Genomic DNA, 15,707 nt, shown 5'->3' with positions numbered 1-15,707 from the left:
GTATTAAGGGAATGAACCCAAGTCATTATATGAAAAAAAAAAAAAAATGAAGATGAAATTATAGACGCTCCTTGGTTTACAATGGATTTTGCTGAAGGTAATGCCAGAAGCTGAGTTTACTGAACGCTTGTCACTTCCACACCACTGTCAAAAAATTCTAAGTCGAACCATCCTAATAGGAGACCATCTGTACTATCTTTAACGGTGTAACAGAACACAGAATTAGTTTTCCAGTAGTGACTGACTCTGTTGAATTAATAAGCTTGGTAAACGTTCATTTCTTACAACCAATGACATAAATGCTAGACAACTGGGCAAAGTTGGAAAGTTTTCTTCAGCCAAGTTGAACTAACCCAACTGTAGTTCAAAACTGAAGTTTGGTGCCTCATCGGCACCATGTTCTAACAAACTAAGCTAAAAACAATGACTTATGTACATACTGAGAATGCAGTTTCTTATCCTTCCCCAAGTCTCAGAAGGAAACAATGTGACTGTTTAAAGCCAAGAAAAATATAAAGAAATAAAAACCATCTACAACAGACCTAGACAAAAAAACACCCTCAATTAGGACGTAATGCAAGACTCCCATTTCCCAGTCCATACCCTTTTAGGTACACCTGTTGGGGCACAACATGCTCTTATTTTTTTTTAAATTTGAAGTTCACATAAGTTCACGTGTCCATTCTTTTGAACAGCTCTAATAACAGCTACTACTCACAAGTGCAAACACTGTCAAAGTACTAGACACTGTGCTAGATACACATTATGTCAAATTCTCAAAGTAGGCTGCTTTATCCAGAAATACTAAATACGGAAACACGATGAAAAGTGACTTGTCCAGAGCCACAGGGCTAGTGAGAGGCAGAGACAGAATCCAACTCAGGTCTGCTTGGTTCCAAGGCACATGCTCTTTCCACTACACGGCACAGCATTTTCAAAGACTCTTATAACTTTGCGTGTGAAAGGAACCCTATCATAATAATGGCTGCCTTTTTAATGAAAACCTACAATGTGCCAGGTGCTTTACATACCTTACCTCATCTTCTTACAACCAGTCAAGGGAAGTGATGGTATTACCCTTTATGCATAAGGAAATAATTCGAGAAGTCAGTTGTCAAAGGCCACAGGCTAATAAATACCTAACCTGCGATTTAAACGGATGTCTGCTTAACTCAAGCCAAGAAAAATACTAAGATCAACTGAAAACATTTACAAAAGACCAAGACAAAACCCACACAGGCAATGAAGTTAAGTAATAAATATCTAACCTGAGATTTAAACTGTCTGTTTAATTATAAGTTGACACTCTTTCTATCATGAGCTCAAAGAAATCAGAATGACCTCTGTGTACCCAATACTTCAATGGATGTCACTTCTACAGGAAACTGCAACAGGCTAAGTATGGCTACAAGAAACTTACAGTGCCACCAGACTCACAGGATTTCAGGACTGGAAAACAACAGAGATCTGAGAGATGTACTCAGTCCCATTATTTTGCAGATGAGAAAACTGAAGCTCAGGGAGATTGCAAAACATTCATGTAAAAGGAGATTTGAAGCAATGGAGACCAGCGCAAGGGCATTCCAGGTGAAGGGTATATTCTGAAGAAAAGCACAGAGGTCAAAATGAGCATGCCTGAACTGTAGCAATACAGATAAAATGTACTATATGAGAAAGAAAAACAAATGAAGAATGCTATCAAGTTATATGACCAAAGGACATTTCTTTTTAAAAAACAAAAATCTTAAAAAGGTTTTTTAGACAATTTTCCCATTTTAATAGAATACATATCCCTGCTGTCACAGTTATTCCATCCAACCTTATCTAATGTTTGATATGAATCTCTGTGCTGTGGCCACATTCTTTCAATTTTGTTTGCTGTTAGCACTGTGTCTGTACTAAAGCATAAGAATATGGATTTATACATTTTTTTCTAACCAATGTCTTCTCACCCAAAACTTATTTTGCTTTGTCTTTGAATTATTTTTCACCCTGGGTGGCATACCGAAGGCCTAATGGCAAGTCTTAAAATCTCTGCATAGAACTTAAAAGTTTACAGTAATTTTTTACTCCAAAGAGTACTAACTGAACCACAGTAACTCAAAGAATGCAGCCCCGGATATTTTATTACAAAATGTAGTACTACCATTAATTAGTATGATATAAAGAAAGACTGGTCACAAACCAAAAACTGAGTTCAGTCTGAGTTTCCATAAAGAAAAGTTTAATAAATTATTCTCAAGGTAATAGTTTCAGAAGAAAAAGTTTTAAAACATTTTAAATATTTAAGAAGTTTTATTTCCTGGTAACAACTGTTAAAAATAATTTACAAATGTAATTTATTTACGCTGGTTGATAACAGAAAAAAATATATAAATTATTATAAAACTTTCTGAAGTCAAAATTGCTTTATTTACTGGGTTCAGGCATCATACGTCCAAAAATGTGAGGCTCCAAATTCAGGCGCAGGGGAGAGTGTGTTAATGAAGTTAGTGCTGGTATACTGACACCCTAGAGAAAAACCAGGTTTTCAGTTTATGTATCAGATGCATGCAAAGGGCATTAAAAAAAAGTACTCTGCAACGCTGGTCAGAAATGACTACATTACTTCTACTGGTCTGAAAAACTGCAAACCTATCTCAGCCCCTATCAGACTGGCAGACACTAGTCCTGAAGCAACTGGGCCTAGTCCAAAACTTCGGCGCAGCAGGTCACAGAGGAGGCGCCTGGGAAAGAGGAGATATCAGAGAAAGTGAAGCAGGGAGAAGCCAGAAGCAACCCCAGGCAGGCCAGAAAAGACTGTGGAGGTGGGAGGGAGGATTACAGGGTGTGGGGTGCGGGTGGGAGGAGGGGGTGTTATCAGACGGAGAACACTAAATGACACAAAACAAAGGCAATCCTTAAAATGCCAATTCACCCTGGGAGACAGGGTGTGAACACTGGGAAAGCAGAGTTTGGAGAACCATTTCACAGACAGGTACACTGAGCCACTGAGTTTCAAATACGGTCCTGCAACAAGTGAGCAGTACAGTTACGAGTAGACCGTGAGCCCTTGCAGGGTATAATTCAACCTGGCATTCCCCGCCCGCCCCAGCAGTGCCTAGCACTTGGCACACAACCAGCAACTATCTCTGAATGAATGTCCCACGTCTTGAAACTCTGGGCTTCTTCCCAGACATCTGGCCTTCTGGCCGTACAACACTAGGGGCCGGGACGGGAGAAACCAGGCTGAGCAGGTCCGGGGAAGATGGGGCTTTGGGGTCCGAGTCCGAGCACTGGCCCTCCGCCCGTCCACGGGCACTCACCCGGATGCCCTTCACCACGGTGATGTTCTCATTCTCGTCCGCCTCGAAGGTGACCCGGCGGGTGCTGGTGGTCCCACCCATGGCTCCGGTTCCTGACCCAGCGGAGACCTAGCGCGGAACCACGAGCACTTCGGGGCCCCCGCGCCCACACGCGCGTGGAAGGGCCTGGATTCTTTTCCCGCACAGCGGGAGCAAGGCCACGACCCCAGAAGCAAGGAGAAGGCGCCGGTCCTGAGCTCCCGCCTCCTCCGGTCACGCGCCACAACAAAGACACCTCAGGTTGGTCGGAGATGCGAACTGCCCGCCTCTGTTCGGCGAGGGCGCCCGGATTGGTTCACCCGACCCGGATGCTATGGCAACAGGTGGTGTTTGATAAGCTTTCCCCGGAGTCCCTAGGTGTAGTGGGAACTGTGGTCCCGATCTGGCGCGATGGGTGGTGGGACATTCTCTCCCCGCGCCTGAGCGCGCTAAGGGAGCACGGCATTCTGGGAGTTGTGGTTTTGACTCCCCAGACGCCTAACTGGGCAACTTTTGGAAGACATAATTCTAGAAATTTAGGCCACTGAATTCAGAGACATAATCTGTCTTTCAAAGGGACTCACAGTTTAATGAGAAAGATGCATGATCCTAATTAAGCCATTCCTAGTGTTCTATACACAAATTCCTGGCTCAAAACTTAGCATTTCATTACAGTCATGGGGTCGCTTAATGAAGACTACTTCTGAGAAATGCCTCGTCAGGTGACTTTGTGAAGTCTGTGGTTGTGCAAACATCATAGAGTGTACTTACACAAACCCAGATGGTGTAGCCTTCTACACACCTGGGCTACTTGGTGTAACCTATTGCTCCTAGGCTACAAAGATGTGCAGCATGTTACTGTAGTAAATACTGTAGTGGTATTTGTGTATCCAAATACATCTAAACATAGGAAAGGTACAGTAAAAAACAGTGTAAAAGTGCTCGCTTTGGCAACACATCTAGGACAGTTTGAACAATACAGAGATTAGCATGGCCCCAGAGCAAGGATGACACATGAATTTCTAAAGCAGTTCATTTAAAAAAAAAAAATCAAAGATAAAAAATGGTACTCTTCTATAGGGCACTTACCATGAATGGAGCTTACAGGACTGGAAGTTGCCCTGGGTGAGTCAGTGAGTGAGTGGTGAGTTGAATGTGAAGGCCTGGGACATGGCTATACAGTACTGTACCTTTTATCAACACTGTACACTTAGGCAACGCTAAATTTATTTTCAAATATTTTCATTCTTCAAGAATAACCTTAGCTTACTGGAACTTCTTAAATTTATAAACTTCTCGTTTTGGTGACTTTTTGACTCTTTAGTAACAGCTTAAAACACAAAGACACTATATAGCTGCACAAAAATATTTCTTTCTTTATATACTTATTCTATAAGCTTTTTTCTATTTTTGAAATTTTTTTTTACTTTTTAAACATTTTTGTTAAAAATTAAGACCAAAACACACGCATTAGCCGAGACCTACACAGGGTCAGGATCATCAGTATCACTGTCTTCTACCTTCACATCTTGTCCCACTGAAAGGTCTTCAGAGGCAATAACACGTATGGAGCTATCTCCTGTGATAACAGCACCTTCTGTAATACCTCCTGAAGGACCTGCCTGAGGCTGTTTTACAGTTAACTTTTTTTTAATAAGTAGAAAGAATGCACTTTAACCTAATGATAAAAAGCATAGTGTAGTAAATACTAGGCGACAGGAATTTTCCAGCTCCGTTATAATCTTACGATTCTGCCGTCAGAAATGAGGTTTTTCTTTCACTGAAACACTGTTATGCAGTACATGAATGGTGACATTTTAGTCGTAGCCATAAAATAAAAAAAGTGAACGTATGTTTGGTCCTTGTCCCTTATCTCATGAACTATGTATCTGTATTTTTTTTCTTTTTGTAAAGTAAAATTGTAAGTGCTGTGGTTTTCAAACCAATGAGAAAATACATTTCTTCAGAGAATAAATTATTTGCACCAAATATGCAGAGGATTTACTTTCCACTTTTGTGTCTCCTATTACTAGTTCAGTTACATAAGTTAGGCCATAATAGAGTTAGGCAGAGAAAAGTAAGTGATTGACAAAGACAGCATAAATTAGTGGAGGAATTAAAACTACGTCAGAAAAGTTGAGATGATCTGTTGTGGAAAGTTTCTATTAATAGTTCAACATTTCACCTCTACAAGACCAGTACGTAGTTATTAGGTTATCCATTTACATATTTATTTTTTGCTAAACACACTGTTACATATAAGTTTAGCCATATGACCTTAGTTTTACAGAGGCAGATGATTCTCAGTAGAAATCAGGTTAATGATGGTACTGTTCTTCTATTAACCCCTCTCAACATTGAAAGCAGTGGGCCACAACACACTGTGGCATTCTCTTACGCCAAAGACATCTACAGTGGAGTCACATTTTTGAGCTTCAATTATGTGCTGATCTGTTACTGTATGAATCCAATTATGTGCTGATCTAGTACTGTATTAATCTTTTTTTTTTTTTTTTTCCTGAGATAGAGTCTCATTCTGTCGCCAGACTGGAGTTCAGTGGCACAATCTCGGCTCACTACAACCTCCGCCTCCCAGGTTCAAGCGATTCTCCTGCCTCAACCTCCGGAGTAGCTGGGACTATAGGCGCGTGTCATCACGCCCAGCTAATTTTTTTTGTATTTTTAGTAGAGACAGGGTTTCACCATGTTGGCCAGGACAGTCTCGATCTCCTGATCTTGTGATCTGCTCGCCTCAGCCTCCCAAAGTGCTGGGATTACAGGCGTGAGCTACCGCGCCCAACCTTACTGTATGAATCTTTAGAGCAGAAACTATGTCTTTTTAATCTCTATATCCCTGGTCAGTAGCAGAGTGTTGATTACATCTCATCATTATATTATTTTCAAATTTTACTATGTTACTTTGCAGTTATGAGACTACGTGCTACTTCGTACTTGTTCTCAAGTTTCTTTTTGTTTGTTTGTTTGTTTTGTTGTTGTTGTTTGGGTTTTTTTGAGAGAGGGTCTTGCTCTGTTGCCTAGGCTAGAGTGCAGTGACCCAAGCACCACTTACTGCAGCCTCAACCTCCCAGGTTCAAGCAATCCCTCCCAGTTCAGCCTCCCCAGTAGCTGTGACTACAGGTGTGTGCCATCACACTTGGCTGCAGTCTCACTATGTTGCCCAGGCTGGTCTCAAACTCCTGAACTCAAGCAACCTTCCTGCCTCAGCCTCCCAAAGTGCTGGGATTACAGGCATGTGCCACCATGCCCAGCCTAACTCTTTCTTCTACTGGGAACTAGAGCTCCCAGGAATTATGACTTTCATTTTTGGGGGACCCTCCCCTCCACAAACACACTCTCACTTATTACCCCAATATATAGGGCATATCGGAGGTTCCATATAAAATATATGCTCAACAAGCACTTGCCAAAATAACCAAGTACAAAGAAAGTGTTTCTTGGAGAGAATAGAGAGATGAAGGAACCACTAGTTGTCTTAAATATATTTATCTCCTTAGAATATTAAATAGAATTCTTTCAACCAAATATATTAAAGATGATGAATACTAAGCATGAGAAGATAGGTGAGTGCCTTCACTGTTTATGATACAAAAACATATAAGTGGTCTTATCAAACAGACAATCCAAAAATATTTTAGACATCCTAATGCATTTTAACCAACATTACAAAGATGCCTTCTGAGTTTAAAAAAAAAAATTCAATGCAATCTTTAAAAAAAAAAAAAAAAAAAAAAGCCTTCTCTACCAATATTGTTCTATCCATGTCAATTTCCAGGCCAGTCATGTCTATGCAATCCCTTCTTGAGCTACCCGAACCTGTGACCTCCTTTCTTTCTGGCTACAGCTTATTAATGGTCATCTAATCCAAAGGCAGCATTTACTAGCCAGATACCTATAAACTAGAATGCAAAGCTTTGGCCGGGCGCGGTGTCTCATGCCTGTAATCCCTGCACCTTGGGAGGCCAAGGCAGGCGGATCACGAGATCAGGACATCGAGACCATCTCGGCTAACATGGTGAAACCTCGTCTCTACTAAAAATACAAAAACTTAGCCGGGCGTGGTGGCGGGTGCCTGTAGTCCCAGCTACTTTGGAGGCCAAGGCAGGAGAATGGCATGAACCCGGGAGGCGCAGCTTGCTGTGAGCTGAGATCGCGCCACTGCAATCGAGCCTGGGTGACAGAGCGAGACTCCATCTCAAAAAAAAAAAAAAAAAGAAAAGAGAAAAGAATGCAAAGCTTTGCCCTAAGAAAAATAATAGCTAACACTTGAGCTACTCAGATTCTCTGTGTCTTTCTCCCTTTTCTCTGTCTCTGTATTCACTTTCTCAAATTTAAACTAGAAAATTCAGAGCATACAAAAAGATACCAATAAGAGAAGTTATAACACTGAGTCTGTACCATGAAGAATGATGGCAAACTAAAGATAGGTGGAAGAAGAAACTGCAAGAAAAATAAAAGGCATGCAGACTGGAAAGGAAGAAGTAAAACTACCTCTATTCAAAGATGACATGATCTTACAAATAGAAAAATCTTACAGAATCCACTGCAAAACTAATTAGAAATAATAAAAAAAAAAATTCAGCAAGTTTTCAGGATACAAAATCAACATACAAAAATCAATTGTAGCCGGGCACAGTGGCTCACATCTGTAATTTCAGCACTTTGGGAGGCCAAGTCGGGCAGATCACCTGAGGTCAGGAGTTCAAGACCAGCCTGGCCAAAATAGTGAAACCCCGTCTCTACTAAAAATGCAAGAATTAGCTAGGCATGGTGGTGGGCACCTGTAATCCCAGCTACTGGGAAGGCTGAGGCAGGAGAATTGCTTGAACCCGGGAGGCAGAGGTCACAGTGAGCGGAGATGGCACCACTGCACTCCAGCCCAGGTGAGACTCCATCACGAAAAAAAAAAAAAATTAATTGTATTTCTATACACTGGCAATTAACAAGCCAAAAATGAAACAAAGAGAGCAATTCCATTTATAATAGTATGAAAAACAACTCAAATGTCCATTAATTGATGAATGGAAAAACAAAATGTAGTATATCTAGAAAATGGAATATTACTGTGTAATAAAAAGGGAGAAAGTACTGATATATACTACAGTATGGATGAACCTCAAAATCATTATGCCAAGTGAAAGAAGCCAGACACAAGAGGCCACATATTGCATAATTCCATTTAAATGAAATGTTCAAAATAGGCAAGTCTATGGAAAACAAAAGAAGATTAGGCTTAGAGAGGGTAGGAGGGGGTGAGATGTAAAGTAACTTCTAATTGATACATGGTTTCTTTTGAAGGAGTGATAAAAATGCCTAAAATTAGATTGTGATGGTTGCACAATGCTGTAAGTATACTGAAATTTATTCAATTGTACACTTTAAACGGATGATCTTTATGACATGTAAATTACGTATTAATAACACTATTAAAAAGTATTAGCTAGGCATAGTGGTTTGCACATGTAGTCTTATGTATTCTGGAAGCTGACATGGGAGGATCACTTGAACCCAGGACTTGGAGGCCACCATGAGCTATAAATGCACCCCTGCTCTCCAGCCTGGGCAACAGAGCAAGACCCTGTCTCTAAATAAATAAGCAAAGCTGTTAAAGAATGTATAGTTATTAAGATAACGTATGAAAAATTTTTTTGAAAAATAATTTATAGTTATTTAAACATGATAGAAATTATTTATCATTAAAGTCCAAATTGTTTGTTTTTTTATTTTAAACGAGAAAAAAAAAAAGAAGAAAACCATGAGCAGCTTTGTAATAGTGAAATACAAGCCAGTTAAATGGGAGACTAGCATAAAGCAAGCCCTTAAAAATTAGTTTAGTCTTGGTCGGGCGCGGTGGCTCATGCCTGTAATCCCAGCACTTTGGGAAGCTGAGGTGGGCAGATCACCTGAGATCAGGAGTTTGAGACCAGCCGGGAGAACATGGTGAAACCCTGTCTCTACTAAAAATACAAAAATTAGCCAGGCCTGGTGGCAGGCACCTATAATCCCAGCTACTTGGGAGGCTGAGGCAGGAGAATCGCTTGAACCTGGGAGACGGAGATTGCAGTGAGCTGAGATTGCACTACTGCACTCTAGCCTGGGCAACAGAGTTAGACTTTGTCTCTAAAAAAAAAAAAAAAATTAGTTTAGCCTCACAAATACAGAGCACTGATGTGAAGACCCAGGACTCCAGAAGCTTCTAGGGATGTCTAGAATTCAGAAAGTCCTTGCAACTGTAGTCTTTATAATGGCCGGCTCTGTCTAAGCTGCTGGGCTTCTGGAGGCCCAGCCGTACAACACTTCCTAGGTTCTGGGGCACATACAGCCTTACCAGAGGATCTTCCCATCATATGAGCCTTCCCAAATATCAACAACAATAATGCAACACATTTTCTTCCGTCTCTGCCCAGGAAACCAGCACTCTAAGTATTGAATGTCAGCAGTTTACTTTGATGCAGAGCCGAGCACTGAGCAGCAATTTGGTTTTTCACAAATCTTAGCTTGATCACTAAGCAATATTACCTGCCAACTCCTCTGTCCTTTGTGATTTTTCCCTTTCCCACCACGTCAAATCTTTGGAATGAATGCTGGAAAAAAGAGAAAGAAGGAAAAGAAGGAGAGAGGGAAGAAAGGAAAAATCCAGTCATCCCTGATGATCTCCTTCCCCTAAAAAGAAAAATATATGTATACCTAAACTTCCAAATCAGCCAGGTACAGTTGCTCACAACTGTAACACTTTGGGAGGCCGAAATGGGAGGATCACTTGAGCGCAGGAGTTCACAACCAGCCTGGGCAACTTCAAGACCAGCCTGGGCAACCTGGCAAGACCCCATCTCTACAAAAAACACAAAATTTACTTGGTGATGTGCACCTGTCATCTCACCTACTGAGGAAGCTGAAGTCCAAGGATCATCTGAAACCAGGAGGTCTACACTGTGGCGAGCCATGATCATGCCACTGCACTCCAGCCTGGGTGGCAGAGTGAGACCCTGTCTCAAAATAAATAAATACATAAAAATGAACTTTCAAATGACTCGAACAGACAAAAATTACAGAAGGTTTGCTCTATATACGCCAATTTTTCAATCCCAACTTTAAACAAAAAGTAGAAAAAGGCCTAATCCTGGTGACCTCACTTCTGCCACTCCTTCGCACACTGCTTGACTGTCCCTGCTCTACTTGGTGGAAGTGTAGAAAGATATGGATGAGAAGCAAAGGTAAAAACAGAAAGAACGTGACATGGGATAATGATAATGAGGGCTAAGGAGGAGAGAGACCTGTTCTTGGTCCCCAGCTAGAAAAGCTAATCATTGTGCTGTTCATCACGGCCCCCTCCCCAGCAATTCTGAGTAGCATGCTAGCTGCACAGTAGAGCACTTGGATTCTATGACCTGTGCTGAAATAGAATATGGATCTAATGATGGTGTTTTCTGAGCCAAAAATTGAAGCAATTGCTCTATTATTTGTGAACTTAAAGAGACAATGAAATCAGTCCTTGAAATCAGGATTATCCTGCAAAATCTAGGACATATAGTTGCCATAGTTATAGCAAACCAATTAAAATCACTGAAAAGTGCTTCATGTGTAGTGCAATCAATACAGAGACATTCTGAAAATATGGACTAAGACGTATTTGACAAGCCATAATAGAACATCAGCTTTAAAACTTTTTCCACCAATTATTGTTTGTAGAATCATATAAAACAACGAAGCCCTAAAACAGCATTGTGTGTGTGTGTGTGTGTGTTTGTGTGCACACGCACATGTGGGTGTGCATGCATATGTGCTTATGTGACATATTTTGAATATAAGAATTTTGAGCAGCACGCTTGAAAAGATTAAAAACTCAAAATGGCATAAAACAAGTCATCAATAATTAGAAAGCATTTACAAGTACAGTGTAACTATGCAACTTTGAAAATACCCACAGTTATGGCATGAATCACATAGTCTCCCTTTAGTAGCCATAATGATCAAGTGATTTCATGCATTGATCAAGTAGAACTGATTTACTGTACTGCCCGTGTGTCATAAAATCATGAGACAGAGATTCCCCATGTTTCAGAAACCACTCCATCTATCTTTGATTTTCAACTAACAGTACTTTTTTGATAAGGTTTGGCTGTGTCCCCATCCAAATCTCACCTTGAATTGTAATAATCCCCACGAGTCAAGGGTGGGACCAGGTGGTGATAATTGAATCACGGGGGCGGTTTCCCCCGTACTATTCTCGTGATAGTGAGTGAGTTCTCAGGAGATCTGATGGTCTTATAAGGGGCTTTTTCCCCTTCAGCTCGGCAATTCTTGCTGCTGCCCTGTGAAGAAGAATGCGTTTGCTTCCCCTTCCACCGTGATCGTAAGTTTCCTGAGGCCTCCCCAGCCATGCTGAACTGTGAGTCAATAATTACCCACTCTTGAGTATGTCTTTATTAACAGTGTAAGAACAGATTAATACACTTTGCTACTAAGTCCTTGTTCATGGTAAATTGTATATGCTATGCCATGCCATGTCTTAGGATGGGCTCTGGTGACCATTCAGTTTAACAGACATCACTTAATGCTCGATAGCTAAAGTAAATCTTATACACAGGTCCTAACTTTGCAGTTCACCAGGAAGATTTTTTTGGTACCTCTGGCATAAAGTTTATTCTAGAGTAAAGCCTCACCAAATGAACAGCAGGTTTCTAAAAGGCCACTCTCTGTCCTTTCCTGGACGTTCTTCTGCTTTGCTTTTGTCATTTTTACTTTTTGTCTCTGACACCTTATTTCTTTTCTCCTCATCTTACATTCATCAACATACAGTGGCTGAAATACTGAGTCTAAGGGCACAGAAGGAGGGGTGGCAGTGAGTGGGGAGAAGTGTGCGCGGAGTAAGAAGCAAACTCAGCCCGGCTCCTGCATCTTCTAAACTCAAGCCCTGCCAGAGTTCCAAGGTCTTTTGATTTCCTTTGTGTTGGATTTAGAGTGATCATCTCTGATGAACAGAGACCGAGCCAGAAGAGACTCATTTCTCATCTCCATGCCTTAAACAAGCACAAACATTCCATCTGTCATCTCTCCTGGATGGCTCCTCTGGCCTTGGTGAATTTTCAAGCCATTTTTATTTGAGAGCACAGGGACATTCTCCTAACCTTTTAACAACGTCTACCTGTCATGGAGCTTGAGAGATTTCAGAAATGCAAGCTGTTAGCCTCTTTACTTCCAAATAACAAATGCTTGAAATGCATCAAGGTTATATGGGCATTTCTGCTGTGATGTTGGACAGGCAGAGAAATGCCTGTTTATTGATGGTAATAGTGTAGAAATGTCCCTAAGTACACATTCTACACAGCTGGTCCTCACCCAAGTGTGCTGCCTTGTTTGGTTCCACTTTTGCAGCAGCTCAAGGAGGCACCCAAGATGGGCACATCCTAAGCCTCTCAGCTCCAGTGAAACTGCGGTTTACTCACATGTTCCAAAGCATAATGGATTCCAACCTTCAGCCTAGAACAAGAGTTGATAAAATGCAATTCTTTTATTAGAACTCAAGGAGCCGAGCCTGGGCTTGGTGGCTCACACATGTAATCCCAGCACTTTGGAAGGCCAAGGCAGGCAGATCAGTTGAGTTCAGGAGTTTGAGACAGCCTGGCCAACATGGTGAAACTCCCTCTCTACTGAAAATACAAAAATTAGCCAGGTGTGGTGGTGCACACCTGTAATCCCAGCTACTCAGGAGACTGAGGCAGGACAATTGCTTGAACTGAGAGGTAGAAGTTGTAGTGAGCCAAGATTGTGCCACTGCACTCCAGCCTGGGCAACAGAGCCAGATTCTAGTCTCAAAACAAACAAACAAACAAAAAAACTCATGGAGCCAGTTACAGTGGCTCATACCTGTAATCCCAGCACTTTGAAAGGCTGAAGCAAGAGGATCACTGGAGCCCAGGAGTTTGAGACCAGCCTAAACAACAAAGCGAGCCCTCCTCTCCACAAAAAAAAATTAGGGGGGTGTAGTGGTGCAGCCTTGGGAGGTTGAGGCAGGAGAATCACTTGAGCCTGGGAGGTTGAGGTTGCAGTGAGCACCACTGCACTCCAGCCTGGGCAACATAGTGAGATCCTGTCTCAAAAACAAAAACTCATGAGACTTTCAAGTGGAAGCAACCTTAAAAACCATCTAACCTTCCTCTTTTTTTTTTTTTTTTTTTTTTTGAGACGGAGTCTCACTCTGCTGCCCAGGCTAGAGTGCAGTGGCCGGATCTCAGCTCACTGCAAGCTCCGCCTCCCGGGTTTACGCCATTCTCCTGCCTCAGTCTCCCGAGTAGCTGGGACTACAGGCGCCCGCCACGTCGCCCGGCTAGTATTTTGTATTTTTTTAGTAGAGACGGGGTTTCACCGTGTTAGCCAGGATGGTCTCGATCTCCCGACCTCGTGATCCGCCCGTCTCGGCCTCCCAAAGTGCTGGGATTACAGGCTTGAGCCACCGCGCCCGGCCCTAACCTTCCTCTTTATGTCACACATGAAAGAATCAAGACTCAGAGAGGCTGAGTGAGTTGCCCAAGGCCACACAGCCTGGTTACATCAGGGCCTGGCAAAAGTCCATATCTCCAAGCATTCCATCTGGTACTCTGCTGCCAGCTATGTTGTCTCTCGTGGGAAACTGCCCTCATGAGCCCTATGTGCAGGACTTTGGTGCTGGATAAAGGATACTGCAGCAGCTACTGGAGCTGTGGCGAACGTGATTGCTAAGTGGAGGGATGGTGCACAGTTGTGAGGTGGCAATGCAGGCCTCTGGTACAGGGGTGACTTGGGCCTGGCGTGAATCAATACACCTTCCCCATGGGAATACTGGGGAAGGAGTACTGGCTTCATTCAATTCATTAGCTAATGACCCAGCAATTCTACTCCCGGGGATACACATAATAGAAATGAATGTTTATTTCTACCAACAGACACATGCAGGAATATTTATTACAGCTTTATTTACAAGAGCCCCAAGCAGAAAATAGCCCAAATGTCATCAGCTTTAGAATAGATAAATTATATATTCACAGAATGGAATGCTATACTACAACAATAAAAATATTAAAATTAAAATAAACTATCGCTATACTCAACAACATAGGTGAATATCATAGGCATAATGTTAAACAAAAGAAGCCCAACATAGAAGAATACAGCCTGCGTAAGACCATTTACATGGTGTTTAAGAACAGGCAAAATTATTATTATTATTATTATTATTATTATTATACTCACCACTACACTAAAGAGGAAGGAACAGGCAAAATTAATATTTGGTGATAAATATCAGAGAAGTGGTTGCCTTTGAGCATTGTTTTCTGCATGTTGCCACATAAAGCAATCTTACTGATAAACTGTGTACACCTCCCCTGTGTACCAAAGTCACCCACATTTTCCCAGTCTTTAGGGTAGCATAGGGTGGTCATTGCACAAGGCCAGGAATACTTGGTCCCTTCGGTTTCTGGGGTAGGAGGTAGAGACTGGCTCAGGGGTTATGGGGGTCTCTGAGGGCACTGACCAGGAACAAAAACTATAGAGAATGGGTTGGAGCCTGAGGAATTATTTGAATGTATTGGGTCTTGATGGCTGCTGAATGGCAGAAGGAAAATCATTTACTCCCAAGACTTGGCTGTTTGGCCGGGCATGGTGGCTCACGCCTATAATCCCAGCACTTTGGGAGGCTGAAGCAGGTGGATCACCTGAGGTCAGGAGTTCAAGACTAGCCTGGCCAACATAGTGAAACCCCATCTCTGCTAAAAATACAAAAATTAGGTGAGCGTGGTGGCACACATCTGCAATCCCAGCTACTTGGGAGGCTGAAGTGGGAAGATCACTTGAGCCTGGGAGTTCAAGGCTGCAGTGAGCCATGATCACACCACTGTACTTCAGCCTGGGTGAAGAGCAAGACCCTGTCTCAAAAAATAGAAATGAAAATCACCTATAAATAACTACCCATAAAGACTACTTCTAATATATTAATAATATGCACACATAACCTTTTTTTCTCCAAGAAATATGGGACCATATAGTATAAATTGTTCTTAACCTGCTGGGTCTTTTGCTTAATGCATTGTGATTCACTTTTCCATGTTATTAAAATGGTTTTTTTGTTTTTTTTGTTTTTTGTTTTTTTGTTTTTGAGACGGAGTCTTGCTCTGTCACCCAGGCTGGAGTGCAATGGCACGGTCTTGGCTCACTGCAACCTCCGCCTCCCCGGTTCAAGCGATTATCCTGCCTCAGCCTCCCAAGTAGCTGGGATTACAGGCATGCACCACCATTCCTGGATAATTTTTGTATTTTTAGTAGAGACGAGGTTTCACCATGTTGGCCAGGATGGTCTCGAACTGCTGACCTCGTGATCCGCCCACCTCA

At 42.0% G+C, this 15,707-nt stretch overlaps 1 protein-coding gene and 1 non-coding gene across 6 annotated transcripts in view; one reads left to right on the top strand and one right to left on the bottom strand.

Moving 5' to 3' along the window:
- CHCHD3 (coiled-coil-helix-coiled-coil-helix domain containing 3) overlaps window positions 1–15,707 on the bottom strand; it is a 1,241,194-nt gene that overhangs the window by 297,223 nt on the left and 928,264 nt on the right. For 4 of the 5 annotated variants that reach the window (XM_050782485.1, XM_050782483.1, XM_050782487.1 and 1 more), the window contains exon 1: window positions 3,306–3,666. In XM_050782485.1, coding sequence (XP_050638442.1) covers window positions 3,306–3,386 — 81 coding nt within the window. In that variant the 5' untranslated portion in view covers window positions 3,387–3,666. Of the gene's footprint in view, window positions 1–3,305; window positions 3,667–15,707 lie in introns of those variants that run through there. The other variant, XM_050782484.1, reaches the window with a different exon arrangement.
- LOC126951790 (U6 spliceosomal RNA) lies at window positions 4,262–4,365 on the top strand. The gene has a single exon (XR_007724650.1). It is a non-coding gene; the product is annotated as a U6 spliceosomal RNA (small nuclear RNA).

The sequence above is a fragment of the Macaca thibetana genome, chromosome 3 (assembly GCF_024542745.1).
Source record: "Macaca thibetana thibetana isolate TM-01 chromosome 3, ASM2454274v1, whole genome shotgun sequence".
NCBI classification, from domain to species: domain Eukaryota; kingdom Metazoa; phylum Chordata; class Mammalia; order Primates; family Cercopithecidae; genus Macaca; species Macaca thibetana.
The sequence above is the reverse complement of the archived record's forward strand: the minus strand, read 5'-3'. Positions and strand labels throughout refer to the sequence as shown.